At 38.9% G+C, this 14,440-nt stretch overlaps 1 protein-coding gene across 5 annotated transcripts in view; it reads right to left on the bottom strand.

The window, feature by feature from the left end:
• Window positions 1–14,440, bottom strand: part of ARHGAP10 (Rho GTPase activating protein 10) — a 163,580-nt gene that overhangs the window by 134,997 nt on the left and 14,143 nt on the right. For 4 of the 5 annotated variants that reach the window (XM_054202145.1, XM_054202148.1, XM_054202146.1 and 1 more), the window contains exon 4: window positions 6,627–6,700. The exons of the other annotated variant lie outside the window; for it this stretch is intronic. In XM_054202145.1, the coding sequence (XP_054058120.1) occupies window positions 6,627–6,687 (61 nt within the window). In that variant the 5' untranslated portion in view covers window positions 6,688–6,700. The remainder of the gene's footprint in view (window positions 1–6,626; window positions 6,701–14,440) is intronic. 5 annotated transcript variants of the gene reach the window in all.

The following is a 14,440-nucleotide window of genomic DNA, read 5'->3' as shown; positions in this document are numbered from 1 at the left end:
ATTACATCATTTATAGCGGTTCAGCAGCAGGTAAGTGCCGCGCACGTCAGTGTCCTGCACTCACACCACATGGCTGAGAGTCCCTTGTCTGGCTGCAGACCCCACAGCACTGGGACATACCTCCTTACTCCAAATCAAAAAGTCATCTGGAAGTGGCCAGGGTCTCTCAGCATAGTCCTAGCTGCAAACTACCTGCCTAGCTTCCATACACGTGTCATGGTTTGAGCCTCCCAAGCTCAGAACTGCTGTGGTTAGGCAGGGATTTTGAAGGAGCAGGGAGCAATGATTTCATGCTAGTGAAATGCCCTGAGAAAATTAAAAAAAAAAAAAAAAAAATGAAAGCAATGCATGCCTACGAGTACTCAAGTGCCTATGTATAAATTGTGTTTAAAAGTAGAAATAAATATATTGAATTAGGAAAGCTGGCTTTGTGCACGAAGCAAAAGAGGGCTCAAGAGACTTAGTTTTATGTTCCATCCCATGTACAGCCTTTGATAAAATCACTGACTCACACTGTGCCCCAGCTATTACACAGGAAGGTACCTCAGCCTCTACGGTATCAGCAGCCTAAAACCTATTAGCGAACAATATACTCAGCCATTCAGTTCGCCATTCATTACTCTCACCACTTCTGCTACAGGTATGTTGGTAATGAAACAGTGTACAGCTATTTCACTAGAGTATACCTATGAATCTTAAATACCTGGTTTTTAAAACAACATGGGTAGAACTTATATTGTTTATATGTTAAAAAAAAAAGCATTAGTTATTCTTCAGGAAAAAAGATACACAAAACTACAATTAAAACCTTTGAAAAAGACATCTATATTGTAAAAGATAGCACTTTCAGGATGGAGGGATCTGTCTTTTCAGGCAAATCAGTCTACAGGTACTGGCATAATCCCAATGAGACCTGGAGGCAGAATTATAACAAATATTTAATCGGGTCTTCCACTATAAGAAATAGATAGCCACTATAAATCTTAACCTTGATGACTCAATATAGCAAAATTAAAGAAGCAGTAGCTTCAACTACATATAAAAAAAATTAGTATCCTCATCAATACTCACCATTTAAAATAAATGTTGAGTGAAACAAACTTAACCTCATATAACCTTCATGTATAGTTTTGTTTTGTTTCATTTCCTGGCTATATTTCACAATAACATTTTTCAAGAATTTTGATTAAAAGTTCTTTTTAATAGTACAACTCTACATTCACTTCTACATAATGTTAGACAAATTCACAAAGCTGTAATTTACAGCAAAGGTCTACTGTGTTGTAACTGCCAACAGTTTTGGGGTTTATTATCCAGATCACCAGATTCATATCTGACCTAGATCACAAGCAACTAAGCAGATGTTTAATCCTCCACTTGCCAAATTCTTCATCAGGCTATGAAGGCATGCCCATCAAGTCACGCTCACATTGTAAAAATGTGAGATTAGTAAGTCAATATTTATTAAAAACTTTTAGAAGTTAGCAATTAAGGTGCTTATTTTAGTAACTTAGGACTCATGAAAGCTGGAAACAGCTTAATTTGCTCATAGCTGCACCCGAAGTTCCTCCAGCATTTTCTAAATATTAGTTGTTGTCACAGTTTCCACTTTTGTATACCATGCTGTGTCAACAGTTCAATATATCCTCTTTGGCAGTTAAACTACACATGGATCTTCTACATACGTTGGTGTACTCTTCTGCAGTATTGATACAATTCAACTAATTGAGGGGAGGGAAATTCCACTAGGCATCAGGCAACGTGCTTCCCTATCCATTCTGTTCACTCTCTTCACAGCGCACAGATTAGCAAGATACGAACTGGCAAAACCAGAAGGCATTACAGCACTTTCCAGGATATCCAGCCATCTTCAGGGAAAAAAAAGCGCTCATGCTTGTGTAAGCAATATTCTGACATTTTTATAGCACTCATTCTCACGTGGATCATTTCTTCATTTCTGTACCTAGCATTTACATACTAGTAAGAAACTCCCTTTCAATGACAAGTTTGATTTATACTTGGTTTAAAAATAAAAAAAAATTAAAAAGTCTAAGAACATCACAGAAATCATAGAGAAACAAAAAGACAACAAAAGGAAAAACCAAAAGAGCTAGCAATACACTAGGGGGAAAAAAAAAATAAAAATCACAGTACCAATTCCTATGATGCAACATAAATAATATGCTGTGATACAGCCAAACACGCCAAATGGAATCAGATGCAAACATTTGTTCCAATTTTTCTTCTATTTATTTGAAACACCAACGGGGCTGATGACTCAATAAACCAGAATTAACACTTCTTCAGTGAAGCTTGACTAACCTCCTATCAGCTGGACCAAAGGAACCTCTGGCTGCTCATAGCGCAGTGCACTGAAGCAATCTAGCAGCCAGGTTTGTGTAATAAAGAATAGGGTATAAGAGTGCCAGGTTATCAGCTGGAAGTTGCTTTAGACAGCTGCAAACCTAGCTTTGCTTTGGCATTCTTTGTGCTTTCCAAGGGGTTTCAGTGACAGGCATTCAAGTTCTTTCCATGTCCAAGGCTTGAAGGAGTTTGAGAAAACTGGAAATACCAGAGAAAAAAGGAAACTACATATAACGCAAGTCACAAACTCACCACATTTTTTTCTTATTTGTGTTTTCTATATTTGAAGTTTCATTTGACTGCAGGAATTTCATAATCCATTCCATGGCTCCAAGAAAAACATTAATAGGCACAGTTGTTTTGCTCAACTTGTGTGACTCCCGCTACCTGCAGGAATGTGTAATTCAGAAAAATGCCAAAGATTGTTCCAATCCCTTCTTTCCTTGAATCGTAAACTTTTTAATTTGGTTGGCCATGTCTTCTTTTTTAGCTCAAAAAGAAAGTGGAGGAAACAATCATGAAGACAATTGAGCAAATGGCCACATTTGGTTGAAAGCTACCACAACTGTTTCTAACTATATCCCATTTAGCCTTTTTGCTACAGTGATGCACAAAGACTTTTCCTCTGACAGTGGGAAATTAAAATTAAGAAAGTCTTAAAGCTAGAAAGCAACAAAACACACCCACGCAAAGCTCTTTTAAAAGAGAGGAGAAAAGACTCTTTACTCCAGACTGCATCATGTACTTATCTTCCCAGCAGGTCTCTTAGGAATTTCCTTAGAATATGAATAAGTTCCATGTGAATTGCTTTAAAGCAGCTCTCTTTCATTTATTAGCAAGCTAAATATACTTTCATTTCTTAATATAAATGAGAAAATTTTGATGTACAGAACACAGGAAGGCAATAGGAGAACAGAAAATAATTCCTTGTACTTTTTCTTAAACTTAAAAGCCAGCATTTGCACGTTGTATATTTCTTATACAGAAATGACGCCAGTAGAAATCTCAGGCTGCTATTGCGACAGTTAAATAATCTTGGTCATGTTATCTGCAGTTTCAGCTATCAAGCGCGGGGACATTTCTGCACACTTATGCTTTAGCAGCTTTTTTTTTTCCCCTAAATTTCTTCCCTAACCATTAAAGAAAGCAACAGCAGCACCTAATAATATACTACATGACAGTGTTACTTAATCCAACATTGTAATCCATTTAAAAAAAGGGGGGGGGGGAAACACTGGAGGTCAATAGTAAATAAAAAAGATACATGGTTAAATGTTGCTGCACCTGAATTCACTCAGCACTAGGAGGAACTGACACTGTTACCAAAGACAGGCCTCTGCTTTGTTTCTAAAATAATCGTTTCTTACTAACCTTCTTACTGTGTGAGAAAATAGCTAACTACTGACTTCCTTCCTGTGTAGAAATAGTTTTTCATTGAGCTGATGTTAGAGATAGTGATAATGAGGAGACAACCAGAAGCAGTTAATCACTGAGGATGGAATAACAAGAAGTAGTTAATCGCTTCAAGGTTCTTCTATACCTCAAGTATGTACTCTTATACCAATTAGGATAGAGTTATGGCTACTTCAAAGAGCATCCTTACTATCTTCAAGAAGTTGGCCAACTTACAGCACACTTTTACTGTCCTGAGATGACTAAATACCTTAAAAGGATAAAGTGAAGAAGGGTCTCCTTACCCAAATGACCACCGAGACACTCATACTTGCGCAGAAGTGTTTTGCCGACACAGCAAGATTTGATACGCATGTGGAAAAAGACTATTTGGTCATCCTAATGAATATGTAAGCCTAGGTGGAGTTATGTATTACGTAGGCAGAATTATGAGAATATTTTGTGTATAAATAATGGGTGAATATCCGCAGTAAGGTGTGCTAGATTTGTGGGGTTTCCCCCTAGCACCCAACGTTGAATAAAGCAGTATCTCCTCTCTAAACTACTTTTGGTTTCGAGGGCTTTTATTTCAGGTAACAACACCATAGGCACTTCCTCTGACTATCAAATACTCAAAATCAACCTGTTTGCAGTATTTCACAATGTCTGCATATCTACCAATCTCTTCTTATCAAACAAGGAACACCCTTTAATTAAATACATAAATAACCGTTGGGCATAGAAGAACTAGAATCTTTCATTTCAGCATAGAATGGACAAAGTATCTACAAAACTTTTCTAGATGTTCTTTATGCAGCAGTCCCTTCCCAAAAACAACACAGGCAACTCAATACAAACACATTCACTGCTGACAAGCCATGATTTGGCCACATGACTGTCCTGCCTGTATTTCAGGTATTAGCTATGTCAGACCTAATTACCAGAGACAGCTTGACGAGATCTTTCACATTATCCAAAAAAGATGCACTTGCCAAAGCCCTAGTCGAGGCCACGGTGTATAACAAATCTCACCCAGCTCAGCTCAGCCTTGTAGTTTTGCTGACAGTTTTTCTGCATAAATTACTCCACATAAATAATCGCTGGCTAGCAAGCCTCAGAGTACCATCAGGAATTCAGTGACCGACTATGCATAAGAAATACTGCCCATCATGTTTACAACAAAATGTATCAGGTTCTCTTCCTATATGATGAATGCTACAAAAAAGATACTATTTCTAATCATATCTATTGTGAAGGTTTCTCTGTTAGTTTGACAAAGAGTGCTTCAGGCTATTCTGCCCTCAACTTTAACTCCTGCAATTCAAGTAATAACCCTGTCTAGGAAAGGGACAGCATATCAAAGAAGGTATACGGACTGAATTACAAGTTTTTCTGCTTAGTAATTTTTTTTCTTCCCCTCGTTTCCTGTCACGGATAAGGGGCACACAGATATCAGGATACAACACATAAGCACATGTACAAATACCAGCAGGAGCTCATAGGATCACAATATGAACATTACTCATATTACCGCCCATTCGAAGTGATTAAACGTTCTGGCAATGTTTCAAGCACAAGTGTCTAACTTAAAGAGTAAAAGGAAAATTATTCAAGGGGAAGCATATAGGCACATTTGATTAAGCAAGAGTCAGTAAAGCAGATACACGCTGCAGCCTCACACATGCAAGACATGAAAGCACAATATCCACTTTCCCCAGAGACCTTACGATAAAAGTTCTGCAATAATTCATACTTCAACTCCTTTGCTTCAGCGCAGGGGAGAGATTATACACATGATTGTTTAAATAGAAATGACAGCTACATCTTCCAGGAGAAGAGGCAGAGCAGGCAGGGAAAGCAAACATTCTGCAAAGACGCATGAGAGCAAACACTGGGAAGCAGGGCTCTGCAATCGTTAGTCACCTACAGGTTGTGTGACACCCCTGCATCCAGGGTCTAAGAGCAAACTAATTTGTGCTAACAGCAGGTGACATACCAATAGCATGGTAACACTAAAATTAAAATGTATACAGCACGAAAGCCATTTCAGCATACGAACTACCATCACACCCAAGATACCACGTCACTAAACCACAAATAAAAGCCCTGAAAGCCAAGGCAAGGATGCCGATGGAAAAGAGGCCGAGAAGGGACTGGAAGGAGGGTTCCAGCGCCTGCCACCTTGCACCAAAACCACCAGCACAGGACAAAGTCTCTCACAGACAGGCTCTGGCCCTTACAGAAGTTTGCACTGACAGCAAGAGATAACGCCTAACCCCCGGCACAGTGCTGCAAAGCAGTAGCTTTTCCTCTGGAAACTCCAGCAGGGGTTTTTCTACCTTCTGCCATCATGGTTTTGCACCTCACGTGTGCAAGGTGCAGAATACCATTGTGCGTCTAGGTGAATGTATGCCCTCGGTACATCTCCAATATTTGTTTCTTTTTTTGTCTTTATTTCTTTACAGGCACATTTAAAGCTGGAAGCACAACTTGTACTAATATATGTTACTGACCACAAGGATGCTCACAAAAGTACTGTATAACTGTGAGGTGATGCAAGAGAAAGATTCACTGGGACATCAAAAAGAGAAGTTTGAAGGGAAAGAAACCTCTAAAGAAAAATAGAGAGGAGGTCAGATTCACTCCTTTGCAAAAACCTCTCTGTTCCTGCAGCAAAAACCCACAGCACATCATCATGGCTTTTCTCCAGTATAGCCCACTCTTTCAAAACAAGTGATTTGATCTCATATTTATTTAGAGTATAGAGTCAGCAATAACAGAAGCAAATTAAAAACAAACCCGAGTATCACAAGCTGATCCCTTCAATTTCTACATCACAGAAAACTATACCAAAACAAGGTAAAACATACCAAAGACCAGCCTGGGAACCTTGGACAAATGTAGTAAGGTAAGTTTTGAAGAATGTTGCATAGCTTATACAGACCTGAGGGCAGAAAAGAGATGGTGATTTCCAAATTACAGGCTGGTAAATGAACAGAGCTTTCCCCCCTGAAATTAATTTTTCCCAGTAAAAGATATACAAAATCATTACATACTCCTTCTGTATTTAAAACTTTAAACAAAGTGCCACCAAGACAGATGAGAAATTGTTCATCTACAGTTAGCTATACAGATACACAAGGAAAGGAAAAGCACTCATGTTTTCTTTCTCAAATAAGGTTAGCAAGAGGAGGGGGGAGGGAATCTTCCCCAGCTGTCTCAATTCAGAGACCAAATCGCAAAGCAGGCATCTATCTGCACATGGGAACCTCTGCATAAACAGTCCCCTTGCGTTCTTGGTCTGATGTCAACCCAGAGCACAACCATCTTCTTCTCCTTATTAGTAATAGAGATTAAGAAAGTGCTTTAAAAGGCAAGTGATATTACTAATACCAAATTACCTTAAAAAATTGAAAAATTTGTGACTATCTGTAACTTCCAATTAAGCTGGCTTGCTGATTGTTGCCCATGAAAAACCACAATGTGCTTCTGATTCTCATTTTGTCATCTTCTTCCCCACTGGCATAAACAAAAGCCACACTGGTTTTACATATAATTTATAAACTGCCCTCCTGCTTTTCAAAGATTCACGCTACTCTAATTTAAGATATTTATCCTAAATTAATCAATGTAAAACACTGGAACTAAGCAAGTAAGATTTAGATTGCAGTTCAGTGGGAGCCACCTGTTTTGTGTTAGGGCAAGACTTGAGTTCGGATTCACTTGCAGGGTTTTCAGATAATTTTTATTTGTTATTAGTTACTGCTGTCAAGACACAGAAAGAGAAGGATCCAAAAGTTCAGTCAATTACTTTTAGGGCTGGGTAGCAGCCAGCAGGAATACTCATTGCTGGCTTCAGCAAGGGTTTGCCAAATGATGAGAGATGTTAGCATCGGCAGGAAAATTTCCTTTCTTGGCTTGTATCTGCTAAAGGCTGCAGTCACCAAATTTGGACTAAGGATGGATCCAGAAGGAACAATTTAGGGCTAAATTTAGGACTGGTCTCAGTAGTAACCATCTGTTAGGACGGAGGCTAAGTTGGTGGGGCCACTGAGATAGGAAAAGGAGAAAAGTGAGCCAAAACTGGCAGTGAGCTTGGAAGGGTGCAGCTGGCTCCGCCTGCATCTGAGGCAGACTGAAGCAAGTAGGAGCAGGGAGGTAGGACTAAGTCAAGGGAGCAGCGCCAGCACCAGCAGCAGTGTCAGTATGTGCCCAGGGTGGGACAGACACCTGTGCCACCAGCTGCGACAGACTGCTAGGCACAAGGAAAGGTTTGGCTAAGTCAAAGCCACTGTACTATGACTAGTACAGTGCCAGTAGATTATTGCCTGACCAGATGTAGTTCGAAATTGACTGCTGGATTTGGGGTACACTTCCAGACAGCAGAAGCCCACACATTCACGATTCTAAGAGGGCACACCAAAGTAAGCAGAGTCCCAGGTCCTTCACATTCCAGAGAGTACAAGGAATCAGACAGATGCACTCACTGCCTCGCTTGAACATTTAACATGACTATATGGTAAAACCGAGCATTTAAAATCCAACACATCATCTACAAATTTGCAAGTACCTACATGAAAACAGTTCTGATCACTGCTTAGGGAACTGAACAGATAATCTGAAACTGTCATACAATTCACAATACAATCCCAACCGTCTGCAAACTATTCTGTTTTGTAAAACATTCTAATGCATGGGTAATAAGGTCAAATGTCAGGGCCTCCTAATTACTAACTCTATCTCCAACAAAGACTTCATGTGTAATCTTATCTAATCACTTGGTCTCTCACTTCACCCATCTGTAAACAAAACTAGCAGGCCAACCTACTTCACAGGATGTTGAAAGGCTAGTATCTAAAAAAATGCCTTACGCACTTCGGATTTTTTTTTTTAAGGGCTATGTAGGTTAAGAGGTTTGTTTGTTTGTTTTGATAATAATCTCCTACTTATGCATTGTAAATTGCACATACATACTTTACATGACAGAAAAAACAATGCCACAAATAGAACACCGGAAACCATTACCAAATGGATTGTGACTGGGCTGATCAGAAGTAAGCGACGTCACCTTAATTTTCCTGATGACTTCTCCTGCACATAGCTCCTTCCACGGGGTTTTTCTAGTGGCAACTCTAAATAGGGAACTTCTTGCTATCAAGAATCCCCACCAAGCTGTTCACTGCATGATTATAGGGTAAATCAGGAATTCATGTAGAAGGGAAATTCCTTAATTATTTCATAGGCAGAAGGATTAGTCATTGCCAGATAGACACACTTGATTTTACTTAGACACAGCAGAGGGCACGTATATAAAACCAACAACTTTCAATTCTCCCCATCACATTCATTACCCACTTACAATGACAAGTATGTATCTTACTGGAATCTAAACCATTCCAAAAAACATTAAACCACCTCACAGACAAACCACCATAACTTAAGAAAACAAACAAACAAAAAAAAAAAAAATCAATTAAACTGTTTACTGACACCAAGGAATTATCAGCTCCCTATACTACTAAATACCACTAAAATGTTCCTCTGGGCTTTGATCCAGAAAGGAGCAATAGTCCATAAAGCATCAAAACAATTTGCATAGTGACTGACAGAAACCAAACCAAACCAAACCAAACAGGCTTAAGCAAACAAAAAACATAGGGGAAAAAGAAAACAAACGTGCAAATTCACTCAAGAATGCTCAAAAAATGAAAGCTATCATAGTAATATTACAATGTTGTACAAAATAGTACGGATTTTTTTTTCCTGGAAAAGTTAGAGAATCCTTCTGAAAAGACCAAAGAAAACTGTGCTAGAGAGTATTATAATGGGTCCCTCTCTGGAAGCAAAGACTGCGAATAACTTCAAAAAACAAGCAAGCAAGAAACCCTGCCACACCACTCCTAAGACAAGAACTAACGTGCTGTCTTTCTCTGACATTACTAATTATTGACATCAATATATTCCATCCACTATTTCTTTTAGGGCTACAAAAGCCCTGTTTTTCCCCCCTCGTTGTTCTGTGAGTAAAAATTCAAGTGATGTTGGTAACACTGGAGGTTTTGTAAGGGAGGGATGCAATTAGGAGAGATGGCACTTCACTCTGGGGAAAGAAAAGGAAGGAAAAAAAGCCTAGGAACAACATTCCTACTGGTTTTGTCATTAACTTGCCAGCAGAGAACTCCTTCCTCTGTAACATCAGTGGCCTGTGGCAATACCACCACCAGACATCATTCATTCTGTTCTTGCTCTTTGAGTAAATTACTCCTACTCAATAAATTACTACTGAGTAGGAAAAAGCAATGACAGGTGCATGAAAGCAAAGGAAAAATTATTTTAAAAATCTAAACCATACCTCTGCCAAAGCCTAGCAAGGGATTAGAGCTAAATAACTTCAGAAGGGACTTGATTCATCCTTTTTTCTGTCCTAGTAGCTTTATCCCAAACTCTCTTAGGAACCCTGAGCATGTCTCCATGCTAGCAAGTGCTAAAACCCATGCTATGGGACCTTCCCAGCTTTTCCTCAATATTCAAACTAGAAGATTCACATAAGTTTGCTCTGTAAATTTTCACCAGAACAGGCAGCTAAAGACATTAAACAAGGTGAGGGGAAACAGCAATCTCTGGCAGGCTATGGGATGGATCATCTAAAAAGTCACACTATTAAGATCTCTCAGAAGGGAGAATAAGAGAGAAGAGATAGAAGCACAAACCACCGAGCTAATGTCAACTATTTTCCAAGCAAAATTCCTTCCTGGCATCCCCCAGTGCCTCTGCTTGTCACTCTGGGAATGCCACCCCAACCCACCCATCCAAGCACACAGAACAAAACTCGGCAGCTGCTCATATCTCTCTCAGCTACTACACTATTATTAGTGTCCAGGAAGCAATGTTCCGATAAGGCCATTCAATAATGTCCTCGTGAAACGTGAGATCAGCTCCTGACCACTATTAAAATACAGGAATTTTCCATATTTAAAAGAAACTGAAGGAGAGGGCCTCAGGAAAAAAAAAAAAAATTCTATGATGAACAGCAGCATGCTTTCTCAAAAGATAATTCTGTTTATGCTTAAAGACACAAATTCTGTTCACAAGGATTTACTTTCAAATCCGAGACATCAAAAGCATATGATCCCTTTTGTCTGCTCACAAGCCTTCAAGATCCTAAACATAAGCAAATCGTAGCTATTACAACAGGACCAGAAAGCATATACAGAAAGCTTTATTTATAAAAGGACTGAAACTGAAACAAATGTTGATAGAACTGGGATTTGTCTGATGCTTTTAGGGCATCAGATATTTTTGGTTCAGGATGGGCTTTGCCTGTTTGTTTCTGTTACATGTTGCTTACAAATACTGTCAAGTTCCATTCTGAGAAATTTTTCTGTGTACCAGAAAGAAGCTGGGGGATGGAGAAGCTACCAAATTAATTGCTAATGTAGTCCAGTTGCTCGCTCCATCCAAAATAAAACCACTGCTTTTCTTGACTGACATCTTTAATTCCTCATTATATTTAAAAATGCATCAACAGTAATAATGCCAAACTAATTTTCAAGAAGGTATCAAAGCCATCTTCCTTGTAAACACTTCAAAGAACTACAAACAAAAGGTACAATGAGGAAAAAAACTTCTCAATGAAGCAAGCTTTGCAATAACTTTACAAATCTGAAGTAGATTTCATTATGTCCATGGAACATTATAACAAGGTTGGCATACCTATGTTTTTCTCCACATATGGATAATTTCTATAAAAATGTGAATGACGATATGCTATAAATCTTAGAAAAGCCAAACCGCTGACTTAAATTTCCACTTGAATTATCTGCATGGCAAGGGCAGAACAGCTGCTTTCTGAGTTCATACTGCCATGCCCTCCATGCTGAGATGTCTAAAACATGACTATAGGAGAATACAGCACATTCTCCTGTCGGATTCTATATTAAGCTAATCTACATGAAGGGGATAAAAAAAAAAGTTTACAACTACTGCTCAATTCAAATGACTACAGAAGAAGAGCAGTGGGTGCAGTCTCACATAATGCAGAAGGGCCTGATAACACTTCTCTACAACATTTCAACATTTCTGAAATGCTTCATAGATAAATGCCCACAAGTTTGAAGCAACAGCTTAAATAGCAACAGAAAGAAAGAGATAAAAAGATTAAGGGCTTGCCCAAAGCTGCTCCTAAAGTCACTTCTCGAGACACAGCTTGCTCTTTTGTTCATACCATAAAATTATCCATGTATATGAAAAGACAAAACATTCTTGGCTTTAAGGGAAGAAATATGGGATGAAGGGATGAAGACATGTCATCATTCCAATAATTTAATTCACTTGTTTGCTGCTTAGTGTCTTGTCAGAACTATGCAAATAAAAAGCTCTATCACGTGGGGTTTTTTTTCCATGTTATATTACAAAAGACTCAAATCAGTTACAAGAGGAGTAAATAGTGATCTATACGGGCAAGATGTGGAGTGGAAATGTAAACTGTATTGTGCTTGCCTCCAGATAAAAATCTGGTTGTATAAAAGATGAAAATTTCACCCCTCTAATTTCACTAACCTTGCAGACATGAACCATGTCCACTATAGAAAGATCCACAGGACTGACAGCAACCTACAGCAGCAATTTAAAAAAAAAAAAAAAAAGCCCTATATACAATACAAATTATTGTTATGTTACACCAAAATATGAGGTATTTTTGTCCCTAAAAAAAAGGAATTCATACCTAAGACACAGTACAATTACAGACACATGAAAGTGGTCAATGGAGGCAGGAAAGGAAATAAAATTTCCAGATAAGTGTACACAAAGAATCATTTCTATTGAATGTCAAAGCTATATTTTCAAAATAATATTTGCATCTAGGACAGTAGCTTGGAGGAGTTTTGCTTCTTAAACATACACATTAAAACTCATTTTCTGCTAAGTCAATCATCATGATTACTAGGCCAGATACAGACACAATTGTTCTCAGGGTCTTCCAAGCTACTGGTCATTAGATCTCAACCTCCAGGAGGGCATTCCCAGTCCCTCGGAGCAGGTTATGCTACTTGAGCACTACCTAGAGATAACAGCCACCAGTCCTCACGTGCTTGGGCTCTGCAACAGATGGATGAGTCTTTCCACAGCAGAGACCACATTTCAGCTCTTGTTAAACCATAGCATCCTGGCTTGTCTAGATTCAAATCTCCTTCTGTTTTGCTCTGGGCCCTCAGCAAAGTTCATCTGAACAGAGGATGAAGCTCCTAGACGAGATTCAAGGGTGTCACACAGACATTTCCCTGGTTCATTATATTAACTACACAAAAACTGGAGCTGTATGTCTGCAGCTTAGCCCCATTCCCTCACAAAACATCACAAAGGACTGCAGTAAGGAGAGGAACAGGTGCCAACAATAAATTTTCATGCTTGACTAGCTAGGTCCCTACCCCTCAAGGAGGGCAACCTTCCCCCTCAGGTGCAACCCTACAGAACCCCATGGGAACACCAACAACGGTGTTGGTGGACACAGACGTGACTTGTTAAAAAAAAAAAAAAATGGCCATTGAACAGAGGAGTGTTTGCAGATTCTTTTTAGTATTAGATTCTTTTACTTCTAGAAGTAAAAGAAATAACAAGGGATGCAATACATCCAGGTAATTTTATTTCTTTTAGCAAAGGTGCTGAATCTGCTGGAACAAGAGAACAGCTAGGCAAGAGGCACAACAGAAATTTGAAACTGTGCATTTTGAAACTACTGAAAGCATAAAGGAAAGTGAGACACAATAAAAGTACAGTAATATTATCACAGAGTAAGAGCGTTTAATAGCAGACTGGAAGAAAGTCAGCTTTGTTCCAGAAAAGCTCGCAGACTGAAGAGTTGAACAGACAAAAACTTTGGAGAAACAGTCATTTAGCTTGAACCGAGTTTGTCAACTGGACCAGGCCTTTTCGACAGAGAGAGCATACAACCTGATATTTTAACAGGAAAAAAAGTATTGACAATGTAAATTACACTGTTTTGTTCTCAGAGCACTGATGTGTTTCAAAGGCTGAAACTACGCAGCATTCACAGTCTGTTAATCCACATAAACTACAAACTCAGCCCCATGATAGATTTCTAAGAACAGTGACCCACTGCCAAAATTGTATTTTGAAAAGTTTTTCTCAAGTCCTTGGTGACCTGGCAGCACACTCCCTCCACCTGTTTGCAAGATGGTGGGACATATTTTTTTTAAAAGATTTTTTTTAAGCAATCATATTTTCATTTAAATCTGCTACAAGTTTCCTTATCAAATTTAATTTTTTTTATTCCATCATATCTACACTCAAATATTATTAATACGTTTCAAAGCATGCAACTCTTTCTAATGACTGAAAAAAATCACAGAAAAAGACAAATGAGCAAAGATAAGGTGCTCTCCCTCTGCTTAGGAAAAGTGCCCAACTTTTGAGATTTGATACATTACAGTCTAATTTTTCTTAAGACTGAAATGCTGCAAGTGCAACAGAAGCTTCAGACTCTTCACCATGAATTCATTCATCGCTTCTAAGCCTGCATGCATCAGCCAAATGGAGGAAATGGACAAATTTCAAAGATAAAAAACACTCACCAGCAACCAAGTGGCTGAGAACCTACTCCTGGACTCCACACACATCTTCCAAGGCCCAGGTCTGATACACAGTCCTGCTCAGTTTCATCCTG

This window comes from Rissa tridactyla, chromosome 5 (genome assembly GCF_028500815.1).
Source record: "Rissa tridactyla isolate bRisTri1 chromosome 5, bRisTri1.patW.cur.20221130, whole genome shotgun sequence".
In the NCBI taxonomy this organism is placed as follows: domain Eukaryota; kingdom Metazoa; phylum Chordata; class Aves; order Charadriiformes; family Laridae; genus Rissa; species Rissa tridactyla.
The sequence above is the reverse complement of the archived record's forward strand: the minus strand, read 5'-3'. Positions and strand labels throughout refer to the sequence as shown.